Genomic DNA, 22,574 nt, shown 5'->3' on the forward strand with positions numbered 1-22,574 from the left:
TGACTCCGCAAGGATAACTGGGTCAATGACATTCTGCGTCTAGGTAATGTACAAAGCTCAGGGTTGACCTTATTGTTGCTTCAGAAAAAAATAGAAAATTATTGCACACTACACAACCTTCATGCATCATGTCACATCTTCATCGCAAACGTTCTCTTTCCCTTCCAACCCCCTCCCCCGACTTCCCATCCCCAAGGTGGACTGCTGCATTCCCGAAGCTACCGGAGCGAGTGTTGATGGCTGGCGTTCATTCGCCAGCCCGCTACAACCCTCGTATTTAATTGCTGTAATGACCAACCCACTCACTTGAAATTGATTTGGACCATCAATAATTGACCGTGCACAATTGCCAGGCACGCAGACCCACACACATGCAGGAGCTCCACTCAAATTCAAAAAGTTTTGTCTGCTTTGGTATTGTCGCGTAAGAGGAGGTCAAAATCATACGGCGAACTGGTTCACCCGTGATAATCGTGTAAGATGACAATATTCTGCAGTTTGATGAGCTTCAGGCAGACTGTCTGCGAAAGATGACTTGACTTTTTCTATAAATTCAGTTTCCTACAAAAAGAGCTGGCGTTCAAACTTTCCCTCGCGATACTCGGTGGATTTGGAAGAATCTTTAAACAAGGCAATGCTATCATTCTCTATGTATTCTATCACCCTTGCCCACCTGAAGCATAAGCCTGAGAAGGTCTTTGGTTTCCGACGAGAGCCACGGGGGCTCCTCGTAGTTCCCCGAGAGGATCTTGCGGTAGAGGAGCGAGACGTTGTCGTCGTCGAACGGCAGGAAGCCACATAGTAAGGCGTAGAGCAGCACGCCCATGCTCCATATATCAGCCTGTCACAAAAAAAAAACAACAAATAAACAAATGTACATGTATACACAAAATAAAGCTGCAGTTCCAAGGGTCATTGACCGATAGGACAAGACCTATTCTTACATGACATCGATGACATCACTGCAGCAGAGAGGCAAAAAGCTACTGTCAAATTAGGCAAAAATTAACCAAACAAAAAAGACAAAGTAATGAAACTTTGACTGTCAGCATGCTATCTCATCTAACATGATGCCACAATAGCTGTCTTAGTCACATACTTGAAATGCAACTCGTATTCCAGTCTTCACTGCTTTGTGCATGAGAAGAAACCATTATGTGACTTTTTCTGCAGGTTTGTGGGCAGGAATCAACTTTCTCTGAAGGTGTAACTTCATATCTATTAATAATATTTCATGAGCAGGGTAGCCAAAACACAAGAATGAACAACTAGCATAAGGATTTCGCCCACGCGCGGAAATGAGAAGTGTCTGTTAGTCGCACGACCAAAAACAAAATCATGCGTTGGTGTCCAAAACAAATACCATGTTGTGTAATTTGCAGGCTTTTAAACATTTATGACTCTCCACGCACTTGTCTCAAATTTGTTGGTTTGTTTTATAATAATATTTCCATCAATTTTCCTCACATTACTTGGATAAACCAACACGGAACCTTCTTAAACAAGATTCTACCAGAGACATCTAACAATCATTGCTAAATCACTAACATAATTAACAACAACAACAACAACAACAACAATACTTTTTTCTATAGATTGAGCATAACTTGCATGTTTCCATGTTTATGACATGATTAAAGAAATTGCTGGGAAACATACAGATTTCGCCCAAAAATGTAAAAACGAGAAGTACTTTACAGAGGTGATGTCAGTAACATGACCAAGAACAAAATCCTGGTTTGGCATCCAAGACAAATACCATGTCGCCTAATTTGCAGACTTTTGAACATTTACGGCTCTCCACGCACTTGTCTCAAGTTTCTTCAAGTTTTCAGTGACGTATACTGCTTCGGTCTTTTCGGCCGTCACAGAACAGCAGAATTCACCTTGGGGAGCACTTTCCACAGAATCTTTTGACACTGATTGGGACAGCAACCTCCACATTTAAAAGCATGTGAGCGAATAAACGAATCATTGTAAAGTGTAGAAGGTGGGAGTGGGATCTACTTGAATACAGTATGCTCTGTCTCTTGAGATTTTTATTGTAAATGCAGCGTTGCTTTCATAACAAGTCATTGACCATAACCACAAAGGTTGACACAAGTTTGCATAAGTTTGTGACCCTCTGTTATATCATTAAGAGCAGCTAGGACATACCAGTGCTCCTACGGATGCCTGCAAAATGGCAACACATTGAAACACCAAGAATTTCATATGCAGCAGTCTCATTAAAAAAAAAACAACAAGAATGTATCCTGTGTCTCACCTCTGATCCCAGGTATTCTTTGCCCGAAACTAGCTCTGGCGCTGCGTAGGCCGGACTTCCGCAGCAGGTCTCCAAGTGATCCTTCATGCCACCCTGGATATATGGAGAACAAAATTAATGAGGAACATCATCATAAATGAAGCATCTCCTCTCTTTCCACAAAGGTGTCAAACTACAACCTAAACTACCCGTTGTACAACATAAACTACATTCACATACTTTGTTTTTGTTTTTTTAAACTCCCTCTCTTTCGCTTAACCCTTACTGCATTTTAGTTGTGAGCTAGCACGTCCCTTGGAATGGTTTCTTTTTCTAATCGGCAGCAATGTCTGGAGAACTAACTGTCAATTGATAGAGATCAGCTAATCCCTCTAATCCCCCTAATCCCCATTGTGTCACCAAGACTTGCCTGCAGGACTGAAGCACTGTGCTTTGCCTGAATGGGCTATCTATGTTTATACAAGAAGGTCACGTTTCTGGGAAGAGCGATCAACCAAAATGCATCTGAAAAAAAGCTTGGCAAAGTCGTGGCGCAGTGCCTCAGCACTTGAAGTGTTAAATGCTCGAGTCTGCTCAGTTTCTGTTTACGGCTGTGGGCCAAATGAAAGGGAAGAAGACAATAAAGCGGTGCTTATGTTTTGCCTTCTTCCCACACAAAACTCCACACCCACACAAATCTGAGACTTGAGATGAAGTATCGAATTGTGTGCTTTCGAACTAACAACGTCGGGCAGAGCCACGATTTGACGGGGTTTCTCTGTGCAGCAAGCAGGTCTTTGGTTTCATGTTGACACCATATCCATGTTATCACATCGTAAGCAGCAACTCTACGCAGGAGAGTTCATGGAGAGTTTCACTTGTTATTTCAAAGTTTTCATGATTGGCTTGCTAATGTCCTTACAGACGAGTTCCAGGCCAGTCAACTGAAGTTAGTCTGAGAAAGAAAGACTTAAATCTTATGGACACAATAGTGAGAATATGTCTGATCAAGATTGGATGAAAATTCGGGAAGTCATGAAATTGTTAAGTTCTGTTACTTTTGCGAAAATTAGCAAAACTTCACAATTTCATCACTTCCTCAAGTTTTATCTAAGTTTGATCAAATTCTTACTATCGTACTTCTAAGATTGTACTCCTTCTCTTTACACTAACTTTTAAATAGTTCAGAATTCCCCTTTAAGCTCAGGTTCCCTATGAAATTATCAAACTCAGATACATGTACACTGTACTGAGAAAACATGATATTTTCACGACATAAAATTTTTGCGAACTGGAGCCGAAGGCCTTTCTCATGGCATGAAATTTTTGCAAATTGCCACTGGCGTTCAATGCATATAGTGCAGACAGGAACTTTTGTGTGCATTCTAATTTCGCGAATCTTTGTGCTCGCGAAATTTGCAAAATTAAAATGCATGCGAACATTCCTCGTTTTACAGTATACAGGACCTACCAGGTTTCATGTACATATTGGGTATTGGGTATAGACATACACCAGACCATGCACTATCACAAAATACTCATTTGTAGCATCTCATTTTCCATATGGCCGCCTTTCTCTTACCTGCATTGCCTCAAATCTCACCTCCCAACACCCTTTCTCTCCTCTTTCATTCCATGGTTACTGAATGTATGATTGTGTGGTAAAATGATTATACAGATTGCGACCTTGCTGTTGTTTTCACTGTTCCCGTAGAGTCATCACGCCCAATTCATTTTAGTTTGTCACGCGTACTGCCCACTCAAGGCTCAAAGAAATACTTGCTTTGATAGTTGGGTACGTTGGAATGCTTGTTAAAATCTTTGACAACAAAGACAACAAAAACAATGACACAGAGGTCAATTACAGCTAGAAGCACCATGTTCATCCATGACCTCTGCTACATTTACTTTTGATACACATGTTCTTGTACACTCTCATAAAATGGGATCATCTCGTGATCATCTCGGGTGTTAGAAGGGCTATATCCCACAGCAACAAAGATTGCTTTCTGTCACTAAACTGACCCTCTAAGAACCATCACTTTAAAACGCTAACGGTTGACATTATACACAAATATGTTAACGTTGGGGCTGAAGTAGTTAAAAGGATGACGCAAATAAAATACAGGCATACACAGTCAATCACTTTCAGAAAAAGACTCCCCAACATTGTTCTGACTGTGTTTCCTTTGTTTTTTACATCTTGGACTGCACTTTGCAGCATGCATGCTGGCTGTATTTGTGCTTTGTAATGACTGCCCTCTTAGAGCTGGCCCAGCCATGCACTGTACTGATACATATTATTCATACGGGGATTGGGGAAAAAGGGCGATTCCAACGGTACTGGTGTGGGAAGGAAACCTGACTTTTGTGCAAACATGCACAGGACCGCCCACGCATATTTCTCCCGATAATTTCAAAACGGCAGGCAAAAAAAAAAATAAAAAAAATACTCGCGCACCGCAGAAAGTGGCACTATCTGTTTCGGAGAGTGATATGCGATCCATGTGAACATTCTGTTTCCGTTATCAATCCGCGAAGGCAAAGATGCTCTTCTGTTATCCGAACCTCCTCCCTCTGAGTCCGCATTTTACACTGATCATGACGTTTTGGATGCTGGGAATGAGATGATTGCCAGTAACAGAGCATGAACATTAGAGGTAAGTGACTACCGATACACCAACCATTTCCAATTGACAATCACATTGCAGCCCTATTTGAGCTCATTCAAAATGAATGAGTGTGAATGAGCAGCAGGAGGCATGCTGAATAACATTTTACGGCCTTATATCGTTCTGTAATGGTCTTGCGTCATCAGCACAATTTTAGTTCAGCTAAAATAGATACCGATATTACTTAGATACTCTTCTTGTTTTCTGCATCCCCTGCTTTCTTGTTCTGTGTAAGTTTGGCTTAATCAATTTATGTGTTTTTATCACTATACTCTGAAAGGAAAAGTGAGAGATATGAACATACCAGTGAGAGAGGGTGAGATATAGGGATAGATAGATAGAGAGAGGGAGAAAGGGGTGAGAATCAGCAACACTGCGCTCTGAATGCTACTGTGCAGTCTTCCAATGAACACGGATAGAACAGGAGACAAATGTAAACAATAACAACCGGCTTGATTGGTTGCACAGCTGGGCCTACGCCTGACAGATCGAAGATTCTTATTCTCACATGGGATGGGATGCCTCTATGCCAGGGGGGAAAAATATGTCATGTTTGTCGGGCCTACAGCACCCCCTCGAGCCCCCCCCCCCCCCCCATCACTTACCCGCCCCATTCCCAAAGTTACTAACGCTGGGGCGACAGCGCAAGGGGGATGGAGAGAGGGAATGTGTGTGTGCTGCCCTACTTTTATCTGGGGAAGATATGAAATGTTTATGCCTTCTGAAGGGTGCCAGCTCCAAAACAGTTGATTTAAAAGGAAAAAAAAAAAACTAGGAAAAGAAATGAATTATTCCTCTCTGCATTTCTACCATGAACACCCTCCTACTTTATTTTCTTTTTTGTTTGCCCTGACATGTACATCCTCAGGCAAGACAGTTTTATTAGCTATTCCCCTCTTGACTCGGGTGTTAAAATGATAGTAAAGCCTTCTAAAGAGAACAGCTCTCACACTGAAAAGTCTACCGTGGTTTCATGACTGTCATCAACATCATTGTCGTCATGTAAACCTGAGGTTCGATGCTTACTCCCATTAATATTTTGCCATCATTTTCCCTATTTTGAAATAGTGATTGTGGGTTTCAAATTGGCAATGCAGACCTGAAGGAGTGCTACCTCCTCAAGGTTCTTCCCCACGTTGGGAGAAGTTTCAGTGTAACATAATGGAAAGATTGGTAGGTAGACGGATTGGTAGACAGATAGATGGACAGATAGATAGAGAGATATAGATGGATATATAGAGAAACATATAGAGATAAGTATAAAGTGAGGTAGATAGAGAGAGAGATGGATGAATATATAGAGAAACATATGGAAATATTAAAGTATTAAGTTAGATAGATAGATAAATAGATAGATAGATAGATAGATATAGATTGATAGATAGATACAAATACATTGTAGACTGATAAAGAAGTGTGTGAGTGAGAGAGAGATAGAGAGAGAGAGAGGAGAGGGAGAGAGAATGAGAGATAAAAGGGGAGAGAGGGAGAGAAGGGAGTAAATGGAATAGATTTTGTGCAACCACATAGGTGTAAAACTAATTTGGAAAACATCTGCAGTGAGAATTGACTTGCCTCTTCGGATGGCCTGACGTGCAAATAAATCCCCTACATGTCGGCACTCAAATGGCTCGGCCCAAAATCGCTTGTGATGAGGCCAGGAAATCAAATTAAGTGCTTTCTAATCAAATTATCATAAATGGAGGCTTTTCGAAATAAAGAAAAAAAAATCCCTCCATTGTCACAGTTGGGCAGGGAGTGTGGTGCCAGTGGGCTGATTCTAATTCTTTCGTCTTTTTTGTTCAGTCGGGTTGTGGCAAACGACGATTAATTTGCACTGATACTGGCCACTCGTCGGCCAATGCCTGCTCGGCTTAATACCCTCATCATCCAAATTAAGCAGGCCGACAGCTTCCAAGCTGGCTGGGCTCACGGCAGTTGATCTGCAGACAAGGGTTTAACGGCCACGTACGGTGACCTTTTGAATCTTTTTTTTTTTTTTTTTTTGTGGGTCACACATAGTTGTGATAAAGTGATGTGTTTTTGTTCTGTAAAAGAACTTTCACATGCCGTGTGAAAGAGAGGGGGAGAGATAGAAAACAACAAAGTTCAAAAGTACAATACAACAGACAAAGGAAGAAGTATAGAATCAATTAATCAGACCTTGGACATATTTACAGGTTTCTGACAGTAGATTAACTATTAACCAATTGACATGAATGCATGTATACATGTGGGGGCGGGGTGGTGGAAAGCAGACAGTACTCCAGGTTTCACATACAGAAAGGTACTTCAGTGTGAATTGCTCCTCACGCACACTCTCACATTTGTCCTGTGACAAAAGATTGCAGGAAAATCTGTTTCCCCCAAAAGTGCACGCAGGGCCCATTGGTAATTGACCGCCTCTTATTCACGGTTGGTTTCTGTACCAATCGCGTGATGTTGGCGAAGATGCTGAAACTTTCGGCAGTGGGGCAGAATCTCAGGGATTTCATGGGTATTGAGTTCAAACCAGTTTACACAGGGTGGAACCTGAGTGAGAAAATGAGGCTTCAGAATCAAAGATTAACTAAATTTATATTCCACATACTAAGAATCATGCTATAGGATTGGTCAAGAGCTGATCACGTGAAAAAGCGAAGTTTTGCCCATCACATCACCTAAGAAGAAAAGTTCGTTACACTCTATGATGGTAGTCATTTTTGTTTGCTGATATAACTTATAATTTTGAGTAACTTGCGAAATAAAAGTGCGTTGCACTGTGGTCTATCACTTGACCTGGGTCAAGTGATAGACCACAGTGCAACATTCACTGTTAACGCACTTTCAGCGTCAGTGAGACGATGCTGTGTTGTAATCGCCAGCCTACATCTAAAGTTGGCTCGTATGTTACCATACCGTGCGTGCATGTAGTCTAGTTGCCTTGTTCGTGTTTCAGAATGTTCAGCGTTTTTAGCAACAACATGATTGGTAAGTGAACGTAACGTAAGCCCTAAAGGCTTGGCCTAGTAAGGATACCTAGATCTATACCTACCTAGGATAGGTCTAGTGGAATATAGATGTGGAATATAAAGCAAATAATCAACTTTAGATTTCAGGCAATGAGGCAAACTATCACTTCCTCGGCAATCCGAATGTGTGGCGCTATCTTTCCTCAGCTGCGCTTCGGAAAGATAGTTACATCCAGATCGCCTCGGAAGTGATAGTTTGTCCCATCACCTTCACCAACGTTGATTATTTGCTTAATATTTCACTCTTAAAAATCCCCAACATTGTTATCATTTGCCTCTATATTTGGGATGGAGTGACAAAAGTGCACCAAAATGAGTCTCGCATGAGACAGTTTAGTCTAAAGTGAACACGAACAGTATTACATCTATAAGTAAATACATATTCAGCAGATAAGAATGACCAGTATTGTTTTGGAAGTAAGAATGTGGTTGCCTTAGCAACAGCAGCAATGAAATTGAGGATATGGAGGCCATTGCTGAGGGATCATCTCTTTCAATTTATATCATTATTTTCTCTTCTTCTTTTTTTGTGGTAGATATCCTGCAAATAACAGCTTCATTCTATAACTTCGAAGTAAAACCATGAGGCATATTTTTCTCTTGTTTACATGTCAAGAGATGAAAAACAGATTCAAACTAGTAAAAAAAAAAACAACAACAAGATCCCAGATCAAGAAAATGTCACTTCAGGACCTGTAACCATTAGGAATACTAGCAGTAGATCTACTAAAATGTTCCATGATCATATGAAGTAAAAAGTTTCGTATTGGTAAAATGGCAGAGATGAGGTCGAAGACTTCAGATGTTGTCAACACTACAACGAAAACGGTGAATGGATGGAAGGAGGGGTTTCAGATTAGTGGTCTGACATTTGAATCTCTAAATGGATTTAACTGCATGGGGCTTGTTGTCTGACTCTGAAACTCGTAAACTCATTAATGTTGTGGTATTGTGATGGATGCGCAGCGCAGAATCCGTAGACTTCACAGACACTTTTGATGCATAGAGTGGGGGGGGGGGGGGGGGGGGGTTCATGAGTGGGAGGGTGGGGTTAATGTTGCGGTCTGACATTTGCAATGGCAAACTTGATTAATTCTGAGCCCCTCATGCTTCTAATTCTCCAGACTCTGATTGTCAACATTCACATGTGCATTGCACAAGGGGAGATTAACGTTTGAATAAAAAAGAGAGGAAAATTTTGGGGAAAAAAGCCGAAGATGTGACTGTAATGTCCTAAAGCACTTCACCCATGCTGAAACTCACCCCACTTTGAGCGTAATGGCATTTAGCGCCAGCGACCGAGCGTTCCGCTGACTGCCAATCTCATTTTCCTCCTTTATTTGCTTTGTTTCTTCCCCTCTATCAGACTCTCGAGAGTGTTTTTGGCCGTGTAAAGGTGCGCGGCGAGGAACGGTGCGTGGGCACGACGACGACAGTGGACTGGACTTTTACCCCTAATTTAACGCAGATGCGCGCAAGACAAGGCGAGAGATGGGGCGACGTTCCATTGGACACCCCCGCAATAATTAGCAGCCCCCTGGAGCAAGAGAGGAGAGCACTGAAGTGGGTGGGGGGCAGGTGAAGCGAGGGGTAAAGGGGGGAGCAGCATGAGAGATTGAGGAAAAGGCAGCATGAAGTTGAATAACAACATCAACAGATATAGGTGGGCTTATTACAAAATCAGAGGAGTTGTAAGAGGATGACATCATCCACCCACATTCCAGCTGTTATGTTACTGTAACGTCTCATACGGTTTCATGAAACCATGTACAGACATGATTTCTGCAATTCCCAATCTTTTTTGTATGGTTTCAGTGAAGCCATTTGCCATTTGTGTCACGCAACTTCCTCTAGAAATGAAAGTCTACTTCAAGAGAGAGTGGAGTTTTTCACTTTCAAGCGGCAACTGTCATCAATGAGCCTTTAAATAGCCAACTGTACTATCTTATATACAGCCCCCTACCCACGACAGATACGGTACGATGGCTGGAAGCTGCTATTCCAGTCCCCATCCCTCACTCTCAGCACGTCCCCAATGCAAGATGTACAGTGTAAACACGAAAACCCAAGATGTTGCCATCCTGTGACTATGCAGTCGCTGAGAGGAAAAGGAAATGAAGAAGCACCCAACAGAGAAAAGAAAAAAAAAAAAAGAATTCAACTGAGCAAAGTTTCCACCCCCCTCACTTCCTACCACCTCCCCTCCCCCCCCCCCCCCACAAAAGAAAAAGAAAAGAAAAAGAAAAAACGGGACTATTTCATCTCCTCTACTCCCTATAGATACTAATCAGAAAATGAAGCAAGCTACAATATAAGATGGAGAACAATCTACAAGGAAAACACCTGTCTACTTTTGGTATGAAACAGAAACTCATTTAAGAAAAAAAGGGGAAAAAAATAATCCATGTAAAATGTTTGTCATCAAGTGCCTCTTGCCAAATTGCCCACAAGCCCGTCGCAAATTACCACTGAAAGAAACCGACACGTAGAGTCAACAAACCATAAATATCAGCGGAGCAGCTACGCCTTGTCCCAAGCGGTTTTGCTTTACAGCTCTGTCAGTGTGACCCACCGATTGTGATAATGATAACAACACGGGCTAAGGAGGGGGCATGGCCGCACCCTACCTCATCGTACTAAAGAACACCCATAAATCTGCTACTTTAATCAAACTTGGTTGGTGAGCATTCAATCTTTAAGGGCATCATCTTTAAATCATAAAACTCCCCCGATGACGTCCACCGGTGCATGCCTTCTCCAATCATGTGATTACTCCCCTGCCCCCCCTCCCAACTGTTACAAATATGGGGTGCCATGATACCACAATTACTGCATACCCCAATTTTTTTGAACATTTCTAGTAGAAGTATGCCCCTAAAAAAAGCTTACCATTATGACTGTGGGCTTTAAAGGAGAGAAAAAAAGGGCACTTTAAATAGCAAGAAATTGTTTTGTATTATCTATTGGTCCTGACATTATGATACGATATTAGTTTGAATAGTTCATCACATGCGGTTCATGCCTTCATATTTTATCATCATATACGTCCAAAAATAACTCAAAAACAAAAAATTTACACACACACGTACATGTACATACACATATACACAAACCAGAGCATGCAATTCAAGAGTCACATGAATGTAACTTTGCAAGACTTAAACCGGTCCTGCCATCTGTTGCTGCCCCCCCGCCCCCCTCGCCCATCAACGTTCCCTATTACGCCTCTGGCATCACACCTCCTCAGGACTATTACCCTAGTTTGATAATCCCTGGTCGATTCCACCTCCTGACAATTGCAAGGAAGGGGTAAGCAACAGTCTGAAGAATACCCCCTACATCATACCCTAATTAGAAGAATTCTGTTATAGTATGCACAGAGGATATTTCTTTTGGTTTTTGCCCATGTATCTGTACAAAGAAAGAATGGGCTCTCCCACACACAGTAAAAAAGATACTGATTCCTTTGATGATCAAACACACCTACCAATAACTGAAATGTGTCAATTAAAAGCATTTTTCATTTCTAAACTTCAAAACTGCAAACTCAAGATGCATTTAGACTTTCCACGCTCTGCTGTTTCCACTCACAGCTTTACTGATTGTGCAGAGATGCAGCAAACTATGGCAGACTTCCTTTCCATTTCATCACAAAACAGGAACCACTTTTTTTTTTTTTTTTTTTTTTTTTTTTGGGGGGGGGGGGGGGGGGGTTCTTCTCCCTTTTCATTTTCAAACCTCATTCTTGTATAACCTTTGACACCCCGGAGAGACGGGAGATTAAAGATTCACAATTTGCCAGTACTTGATTTATTAATGAGCCGAACAAGCGGGAGTGTTCTCATTTTCCACAGCGGTGGTGGTGGTTGTTGTGGCGGCCAGAGCCCCCGCTGTGCCATCATCACCCCGAGATTTCTTGTCGCAAGGACAGAGCGGAGCTCGATATCCTACATAATGGTATAATATAACCACATATCCTGTCCAACCGCTGGTCGTTCATACACACAATTTAACCCTCCAAGGACTGCGTACTTGAAACCTACCATCAACAACTTGCACGATTCAAGGTTTCCAGTCATAATGAGAGAGAGAGATAAAAAGTTATGTGATACACCAAGATCACACACCAAGGGGTGTCATTAAAGGTGTTCCAATCATTATAATGGCGGTCAAGAATCGTGCAGTGTGTAAGGTGTGCTGACTGTCCTTTTGCTAGAACTGTCGCACTCTTAAATATCCCTTGATTACTTCATGCTATCCTTCATTCGAGGAAAAACGACTGAGATATCAATACTGTGATACATATTTCAATAGACCTTCACCCTTTTTATTCTTTCTTTACAGTTTGCAGCACAAACAGGACAGATCCCGATTACAGTATTCAGGTCATCACATACCTACAGTTGTAGCTATACAAGAAAAAGAAAATCAATGCACAGACAGCTTTTGGGCACAGCTACAATTGCTATAACTACACTTTGCCATCTCTGAAAGCTATTTTTCTTTTCTCCTGCTCTTCAAACAACCCACGATATGTATGATATAATTAAAACTTAGTGACTCAATTTTCTTGATTTTATGTAAATGGGATTTGATGAAAGGATTAAAATTTGAATGTTCGTGACATACCTTGGGCTTGGCTGCCAAACCAAAATCGATCAGTTTCAGGCTCTGGTCTTCATCGAGGAGAAGATTTTCCTGGGTGATAAGAAGAAAGAGGTGACAAAAATTGACATGAATACAAGAATTTTAAAGCACTGTGAAGTACATACCCACATTAGGGTACACAGTGGGTGGACAATTACTATTGCTGCATCCCAATTATCCCATCCAATAACAATATAATCATGATGAATATAACCATGTACGTGTACAAATATTCTCATGCACATGTACATAAAAAATATATGAATAGAATATCCATTTTGTGGGCACTTTATTCTCTACATCAACCACAATGTAATCTCTGTAAAAACAAAACAAAAACAAACCAAAAAAAAAAAACTTCATAAAAATTATGGCATGAGGTAAATGTTTATTTTCTTTTTCTCCTAGAAACCCAATGTAAAGTTTTTACGAGATTGCTTCTGCTATGTAACATAGGTGTAATGTGGGGCCCTGTTGACCCAGGATTTCTGACGAATGGGAACTTGTAACATGACAATTCCGCTCCGCGGACCCAGCAATCTCTTTCATCATAAAGCTAGTGGTGGCGCTAGACGTGAGGTACAGGGGTGTGAATCTCTTGTGAAGGATGAGAGATGATGTCGGCGCCGAGAGACAATGAATAAGTCACGCTGGTGGTGTGGTGTTACAATTGTGTAGGTGGACATCGCAGGGTCAGCGTAGAACCTGAAGAGCATGGAAACATTGGTGTTTTTTTTTCTCTCTCTCTCTCTTCCTATTAAAGTTTTATTTGCATGACATGGGGGAGTGATTCCAAGGGTTGATCTCATGTTCTCGGGTGTCATATCTGGGGAATTTTCTTCAGAGCTAAAAAAGAAAATGAATAAAAAGTAATGGCTTTCTCTCTCCCCTTCTCTTTTCCTTTATATTCCTCCTTCCATTTTTCTTTCTTTCTCATTTACTATCCATCTGATTCTCTCCATCTCTCTCTCCATCACAACTTTTCTCCTTCTATATCATACTGTATGTCTCTTTTTTTCTCGTTCCTTTTTGTCTTTCTCAAAAGAGGGATTCTGTTTTCAAACTTCAGAGAACATATTGTATCAGCAAAGTACATGACTCCTTCCTTATGCATACCTAGGAATGTTTTTTTAAATAAATTCTTTACTGTAACCTTTTAAAGAAAAAAATAAAACCTTCACAAGATTTGTTAGCCAGACAGACCGTTACACTCAGACAAGCTGACCTAGACTGTACCTGACCTCTCCAGTTGGGGAAATAGGACACCTACGACCCGCCCCCAAAACAGTCGCAGCTGCGACATCCCCTGACTGGACGAGACTGACCCAAATCGGATGACTTCCCTAAAGCGCCGTCCGCTGGGGCAGGGTTTATTCTTCCTGTCCTGTCCGAGGCCTGCCCCTGGCTGAAAACCATACGCGCAAGCGTTCCGCCGGGAAAGGTCAGTGGAGTCACCTTAACAATTACACCATCACTGCCTCCACGGGAGACGAACAATTGGGCACGATTCCATGCCACGACACGCTGACAGGCATCCATGCAAATTTTTACGTGCCATCACACTGTCTTGATGTGTGAGAGAGTGATCTAAATGATAGCTTTGCACCAAAATAGGTGCCTTGTAATTATAATGCGCTAAAAAAATTATCCATCGCTTTAATGCGGTGCAATTAGGAAATTGCAAGTCTTGGCGAAGGAAGCATGCTGCATAATTAATCACTCTACACCACTTAACTTGCCGTTAATTTAACAGAGTGCTTTATGTGGTGCTTGGAAATTACTTGAGGCAGCTTCACACGTAACATTGACCTATCAGGGTTTGTACTTTCCTTCAGACTAGTTTTAAGACGTAATAAGAGCTTCTACATCACATGTTTATTTCAAGTGTGAAGAAATGTTGTCTGACTTGTTTTGTACTTCTTTTATTAAGTTAAATTTTATGACTGGCAATTTCAAAAAAATAAAGAGGTACAAAATGGAAAGTGAGTTGTTTTTTTTTGTATCTGCCCAACTCCACGTGCAGTCAAGTTCAAGATTTGGCAACTGAATTTACTTCTGATACCACAAAATGCAAACAAATCAGCATTGGTGGCACAAATGTGTAATGGGGGACTATTACTCACTCTTCAATAAAATCAAGCTTCAATGAATTTTAATGCTATCGCTGAAGTAGAAAAACAAGCAAATGCTTGTGTGCTTTCTGAGCTATTTGACCCATGCACCACTGATACAAAACATAATTTTATTATGATGAGTAAGTTGGAATGAATCCAATGATGTTGAACAGGGGAGTAGCCACTATCATTATTGCTTTCTAGGACGTCTGCCGACATTTCTGGTCTGCTCCTCGAAATTGCAGTGAAATGGCAGAGAGATCATCGACCGATACTTGCCTGCCTTACCATCGGGGAAGAACAACGAGATGATCTCTGAATCGGACATTGGAGAGAATGCTATCACAACCTGGGGAGACTCGAATGCAATGATTGTTTTGGGCTTTACTTTTCTGTTTATTTTCACTGTCTCTCACCAAGATATGACCAAAACAGTCACGAACATATTTCTCTGCAGTTGGCTGCCCATTGCTAGCGTTCCAGTGTGCGAGCATCCCTCGAGTGTTTGTGCCGCGCGAAGTTCAATGCCCTGGCCTAATGCGCCCGAACGAAATTGATGGAGTGGGTCTCAAGATATGTTCCCATGGAGGGATACAATGGCTCAAGGGTCTCAAATACTGGAGGGATGATTTATTACCATCTATTCAAAAGCCGACTCTATTGGAGAGAGATACATTGCCAGGCAACATGCCTCATCATATTGCTCTGCCGTTGCTTGTTTTGTTCAGCCTTTTACAAGGTAATATAATTCGGATTAGAGTTTGGCATGGAGTCCGCCTCTTCGCCGTAAGATCAATAAACAAGAATCGACGAAGGGGGCTTTTCCAGATAGATCTTTCATGATGGGAGCTTAACTGTTTTTCTCTTGTCCACGCTTCGCAGAACAATCAAAAACTTCACCCATGGAGCAATCAACCGTCTCCGGGTGAAAGGTTTCATCTATCAGTAACATCTTCTCGTTACTTCTTCCTCAATCTTTCAGTGTGTAATCAAGAGACAATTAACAGCGGGGGATCTCCTCCCCCAATGATTCTGGTGTGACACAGGCCTGCTGTTTTCTGGGAAAGCCATTCAGCGATTGATCGATCCCCCCCCCCCCCCCCCCCCCCCCCCCAGGATATCCCTGGCCTTGGAATCCACTCCGGACTGAATTCATCCTGCCCCGCCCCCTCCATCTCTGTGCAAGACCCCCAGACCTTAGGGCTGGATGAAAGTGAGCATGTATCCCCTGTGGTCAAGATTGCATTCTTTGGGTTTCATTATTTTCACCTGTCTCATATCAGCTCCAGTGGTCCATGATGCTTATGATTACACTTTAACTTACGCCTGAGTGGGCGTGGGACGAGTGTATCTTTCTCAGAATTTCCGAGACAGCAGTAGTTTCATATCTCAAGTAGATGTCATGATACAAGCTGTATAATCATAAATCATGGATGTTCTCTTGAAAATGATATTCTCTTTCCTTGGCAATACATTATCAGCTGAAAAACAGATGGCTCTTCGCGATGCCACACAAAGTCAGCAGAGTTGGAGGTATACAACATATGCATGTGTATGTTGTCCCTAATCATTTCATCCTTCTCTATCAACTTGTACCTATCTCTCTCTCTCTCTCTCTATCTCTCAATCTATCTATCTATCTATTTTTACTATCTGTCTACATATATATATACTTATATTTCTGACGATAATATATATCTTTTTGTTGACTTCCTCTACTGTAGTTGTTGATGTATCATGATAAAGTAATATGGCAAGAAGTTTGATGTTTTTCCTTGTTATTCCCTGTCTTTCTATTACCTATCTATCTATCTGTTTGTCTTATCTCGCATTCTTTCTCTGCCCATATTGCTGCCCCTATCGTGTGACTCCCTAGGCAGAAAACAGTCTGATGGTCTACAGCACTGACGATTGCAAAGTGTGAAACATTATCAGCGACTGCCAGTCACGCGCCGGCTTCTACAGAAACATTCATTACTGCTCTGTGGCTAGTTCTCTACCGGAGCATGGATGCAGGACATCGCTAATTAAGATGAGGCCATCTACTCTTCAGGCACTCATAATTTCTTCTCCTTTCTTTTCACTGTAACTCGTCTTTGAAATATAAATGCTTTAGAGCTTGCAAAAATATGGATATTCACAAGGTGCATGGCTGTTTTTTTTTCCTTTATGAAACCGAAAGTGACCTATGCCGCCGTGGGTGCAATATTTCTGACAGCAACCACTCAGAAGGCGTGGTCACACTGGCGAGAGATCGAGAAGTTTGGCGGAGATGGGGGAAATATCCCCAGCTGGCGTGGGAAGCCTCGCGAGAAGTTTCGCGGGAAGTTTGTGGTCACATCGGCAAAACTTCTTAGAGATTGCAATCTTAAACTTCTCAATCTTCTGCCAGTCTGACTGCCCCCTATGAAAGTGTACAACATGCAAAAAGAGGGTTGCTATATTGAATACAGTAAATCTAATGCCGAAGTTAAGGGTGAGGAAGACAAGATTCACAGCATTTCAAAGTGTTATTTTTTCCCCCATGCACTTCATAGAGGCATATGAAAGACATCATACTTGTGCAATGGCTAGTGTTTCTTAATGAAGCCAGTCATTGACAGCTTTGCTATCAATGCACTTTTGATGACTACGACATACAGTTTTGGCAGTCTTTGCTCTTTAAGCGTAACCTTTCCCCCAAAGGATTTTGTTACATCAATGTATTCGTACACAGGGAATCGAGCATCACTGGTCTTGCTTCGAAAGTATGGGCAGTGTTTTTCTGGTGGTCATCAACTGAGCTGGCATTAGTCAGCCAGCCAATGTACGGTGCCACGCGCAGTCAAGGTTGACAATCGACCTCTAGGTATCGGATGATTGGGTGTCCTACTTGAAGGGCAATTAGAAATTCGGAGGAGCAAAGGTCCCCTGGGAAGATCGGTACAGAGACTGGGTCACATCATGTTTTGTCCCCTCCCCCCCCCCCCAAAAAAAAAAGGGGGGGAAAGAAAGAAATGAAAGAAACAACAAGATGTGTATGACAATGTGGGCTAGTTTTAGATGGGGACACTGCCAGCGATGGTTACATATACTGTCTGACTACTATCAGTCCCATCATCTGCAGTCAGGGGGCTCCACTCAGCTATAGCGAGATAAGACAAATGATAAGAATTTGTAATATTGCAAACAAATGTTTGGACACTGCTGCCTGAAAGGTTATACATGAATTTCTGCACCAGAGCCACATCAACAAATTGTCTGTTTTGGAACCTGAGCTCTTGGCTGTTGCTCCAGAAAAAAAAATCCCATAATAGACTCTGTCAACTCTTCAATGTGTCCAAGCATGTAGTGCAACTAGCCATACTTTCTCATTAGCATTAATTCCGTTGAACTTGACCTGGTTAGTTGGCCAGCCAACACATGCACAGCACTGTGCCTCTGTCCAACAAGAAGATAACAGTGACACATGGGAGATTATCAGGGGATTACGTAATATCTATTCATTGCCAATTAGCGTCCAACAATTGGTACCAACTGGCAAAGACAGCATTGAGGCAGACGTGCCAATCAGTGAACACACGGTATAAGGGTTCGTAGTCTAATAATTGGACATAATCAAAGCAAATACATCATCACATTTCATTATGAGGCTTTAACGATTTTTTAATTTAAGCACAAAAGTGGCAATTCTCTTTTATTTTTGCTTTTCATGACATATGTATGAAAGTATGACATGAAAATGCATTCATGCTCATGAAATTGCAACTATAGATACATTATAGAATTCATACAGTGAGAGTACTGTTTGTGCCATGGCACGGTGTTTCACTCCTGTTCATAGGGTTGTTAATAGGCCATAGCTCGAGAAGTTCTGATCAGCAACAGTGACGTTATCAAAGTTCTGCCCAAAGTGGAGGTCGACCAGTTTTCACATACGTATAGGAATCAGAAAATGCACTCACTCTCGATATGCCCCTTGGCGCTGACAACACACATACACACCAGCTCGCCTGTAATTTTTCATACTATTGATTCGGAGACGGCTGCTGAAAAATGCATGAACCATCCCCAAATGTCATTTGCTCCACTTGCCCAAGATGATAAATCCTCCCTTTGCTTTCGTGGCGTGGTTCGCAACAGCTCAATACATTTGAATCCATCATTTACGGATGGATATGTCCATGATCCACTCTTTAAACACTAAATTGGCAACACGCACAATCAAAAAGACACAATTACGTACACACGAAAAAATGCATCTCCCTGGAAGTGTTGTAATACGTCATATCAGGGCAATGAAAGGAATGAGTTCAACTTATCATTAACGCAACAGAAACTTACTGATGTAGCACATCTGATTAATCGGGGTGCCATAGTCCATTTTAATTTTTTTTCCTTCCTTTTTTCAATCTCTCTCTCTCTCTTTATAAGAACTGGACACACTGAATTGCTCTTACAACCTTGTTTTTGTTTTTGTTTTTGAGGGGTCTTCATTGCAATATAAAGCAACACATGATAAAACTAAAATAGGAGACTGTAAATACAAAGATGACAGTGCTCCTTTAATAGGAATCACCCAGTGACAGAAATTACAATAATCCACGGTAATGAAAGGAGGCTAACAGTTTCAGGTTTAGTAGTAGCACTGTCACTCTCATGACTACTGCTGGGACTGTTATCGCCAACATCACCAAAGTGGACAATGTAACTTGAACCGGACCCTCTGCCTGCTCTTCGCGGTAACACAGGGGACAATGAAAACAAGGGGACATGGAAAACAAGAAGACAATGTCTAGATCAGCTACTATAGTAGCTCCTGTGCAGAGAGAAGTACAGCTGTTTTGATGTGATGATGGAGATGTGGATTTGTGGGAAGGGGCAGGAGTAGATTTGGGGAGATTTGGGAGGAGGGGAATGACAGGGGGTTGAGGACACAACATACGGCCGTAAACTTGCCAGACCTGGCGTACTCACCGGCTTGAGGTCCCGGTGCGCGTACCCTTCGTGGTGGATGAAAGCGACAGCTGCGATAATCTGGCGGAAGAAGCCCCTGGCCTCATCCTCCTTCAGCCGGTCCTTCGCCACGATGTAGTCAAAGAGCTCTCCACCCGGACAGTACTGTTAAATGAAAGGAAAACATGAGGGCTGACACATTAAAAGATGAATTCTTGTATGGGTGGGGGTGGGAATGGGATGGGGTTGTGGTCAAGCTGCAGAAAAGGGAGGGAGGGGAGGGGGAGGGGGTTGTAGACGCCTGAAAAGAGGCTGGGAGAGTTTAATACATAAGGACTGAAAACTCTGCAACTGTTGTAAGCAGCAGTGCAACAAGGGCAAACTGTCAATGCCCGTGACTTACACAGATTTATACTGGCTGCATGCAGATTGGCAAAAAAGATTCGCGTAAAAAAAAAAAAACACACACCCCAAAAAACGAGATAACACATGCTGGCATCAATTTGCTACATTTTGCATGAGATTCCTGCATGATATCAGCAAGTGATTTCTTTTTGAATTTTCAAAAATGAACCTGCCTAAGTCAGGAATGAAATCCTCATAATCAAATGCCCCAGGTTACTACACATGGGTCACTGCATCATTGCATGCAGTAAACCTCCACAACACTGTCTGCCTTCATTTGCTGTCTTTTTAACTTTACGATTCAATGTCTGATTGACAGGAAAGTATGAAGTACGGCAAGAAATGCATGTATAACCACTAGTAACAGTGGTTTGTACAGGTATGTGTAGAAGTGTAGAATCTCAGAGTCAGAATAAAGCTTCATACATTATCCTTTAAAATAGAAGGTCTGCCTTAGTCATCATCAGCAGTAGTCTGCATGCTGCCAGAATGAAACTACAATCTTCATAATGCAGTAGATCATAGAGTAAAATGCAACAGACAGTTGAGTAAACCCCTTAAAAAAAAAATCATACTGTTTTGAAAGTATTTGATTGAAACTGCTGCATATGGTGCCTGCAAACGCAAAATATCACATTTACCAATACCAAATATGAATAGACAATAGATTTAAAAAAAAAGAAGAAGAATGTAGTCACTTGTCAATGTTTACGACACTGCATGTTTACAGCCAGAGAGAGAAGCGTAAATATACCAAAGACGCAACTTGACCCGTACTGGTGGGGTGCTTTAAGACCAGGGAAGCACCTGGTAAATGAGCAGAGAATTATTGGCGACGGCAAATGGGAGATAAATAGTTAATGGGGCGAGAGTTATAGGGTGAGGCAATATTGGAGTGGAAAGTACATCTGTAATTGGCTTCATCTATCAGTATCTCCCAAAGGCATCTTCTTCTCATTAAAAAAGAAAAAAAATAGACAAAAAAGAATTATGGATGATTCCTAGGGAATACTTCGAGACACAGGTCAGAGCGCTCATTAATTGGGGGATACGATGGACACCGGGGATCTGCAATTACTATTGCTGTAATCAAGCCCCAGCGACTCGGTGCAGATACGCCCGGCGCACACAGGCATGCAATAATCCAGCGGCGTATCATGCATTGATAACAACTGATGTGAAGTCGCGTACTGTAATTTCAAAGATCGGGGCACTTAAACTGAAGTGTTGACAGCAATTTACCTCCTTTGGGTGAGTTAATTTAAGCAGATTAAAAGAAAATAGGGTACAAAGAGGACAGTCCAGCCAACAAGGTTACTGGCCTTGAGACGAAAACAAATGAATTCCTCCATAGAAAAGCATCAAAAGTAGCCATGTTTTAATTGCGAAAACACACTCAGAGCGAAATCTCTGAATAGACTGCTGAATACTATCAAGTCGATGCACAACTTTCTACGCATTATGCTGTTACTGTTTGCTTTGGATGGGGTCACACAATTTAAACATGTATCGCCTGCCTGAATATTGAGCCACTACTGTCTAATTTTTGCTGCTAATTTAAACACAAAGCCTGCCAAAGTAGAATTTGGGCTGGAGTACTTATACTAGTTATGATTATTTAAAAAGCTACACAGCCTGAATTAAAGATCAACCGGAAAAAAACAGAAGTTGTGAAGGATATGCCGAAATGCAGGTGTATAAACTACTGCATGGTCCTTCTGACGAAGGCAAGGAGCATTTAAGTATTTGTTCTTTCAAGCTTCATTTTCTACCTTTTCCTGTGCAAGCTAATGCACACATCTCAAACTCTCAAATATCTTGGTTCTGACGATGAGACGGCTAGCTTTTTTTTCTTTCTTTCCTTCTTTCTTTCTTTTTTTCTTCAAACCAGGTTGAAATTTTGCACGAGCAACGCATTACTACCAGACGATGTCAAGAATTCCTAATGGCCCGGTCCATTTGCGCACGAGTAGCACGCTGCTGGGCCAGGAAATACACAAGTATGCTCAAACAAATGGGGAGAGATGGGTCATCAAGCCCGCCGTGCAATTTCCCGTCCCCGGTTCATGCCGAGCAATATGCAGATGGAGGTTGGAAAATGAATGGAAGAAGACATACCAAGGAACCAGGAGTAGAAAAAAAGTGAGAGAGAAAAAAAAAAATGGAGAGAGAGAGAGAGAAGGGGGTGGGGGGGGGGGGGGGGAGGGGGATTTAGGGCAATCCAGATAATCTGTATCATATTCATCTGAGAGGTTTTCTGTCCATTTTCAAGTTACTATGGCACTATGGAAGCTCTAAGGTAAAAAGAACAAACAAAAAAGAAGAAAATGATGCCTCCAGCAGCCTTCGGGACAGAGGCATAAAGATGTATAATAAATGAATTCAGAATACACATCCCTTCCTTGAACAAAATAAATATCAAGGAATATAAAAAAAAAAGGAAAAAAAACTGAGGGGGAGGGGGGATCAATACAAATGGAAATGCCTGGATTTGATCGACAGATGAGTGCAAACCCCAGAAGCTCAATAGATTTTGTTCATTCAT

The 22,574-nt window shown here is 41.8% G+C and overlaps 1 protein-coding gene across 1 annotated transcript in view; it reads right to left on the reverse strand.

The window, feature by feature from the left end:
• The window catches only part of LOC139739552 (maternal embryonic leucine zipper kinase-like), a 44,810-nt gene that overhangs the window by 8,019 nt on the left and 14,217 nt on the right, over nt 1–22,574 (reverse strand). Inside the window, exons 5-8 of the mRNA XM_071650156.1 lie at nt 19,646–19,789; nt 12,558–12,626; nt 2,267–2,359; nt 674–841 (exon numbers count right to left, since the gene is read on the reverse strand). Of these exons, the coding sequence (XP_071506257.1) occupies nt 674–841; nt 2,267–2,359; nt 12,558–12,626; nt 19,646–19,789 (474 nt within the window). The remainder of the gene's footprint in view (nt 1–673; nt 842–2,266; nt 2,360–12,557; nt 12,627–19,645; nt 19,790–22,574) is intronic.

Source organism: Diadema antillarum, unplaced genomic scaffold (assembly GCF_040938485.1).
Source record: "Diadema antillarum isolate AM-2024a unplaced genomic scaffold, OU_Dant_1.0 seq00000807_RagTag, whole genome shotgun sequence".
Lineage (NCBI taxonomy): Eukaryota > Metazoa > Echinodermata > Echinoidea > Diadematoida > Diadematidae > Diadema > Diadema antillarum.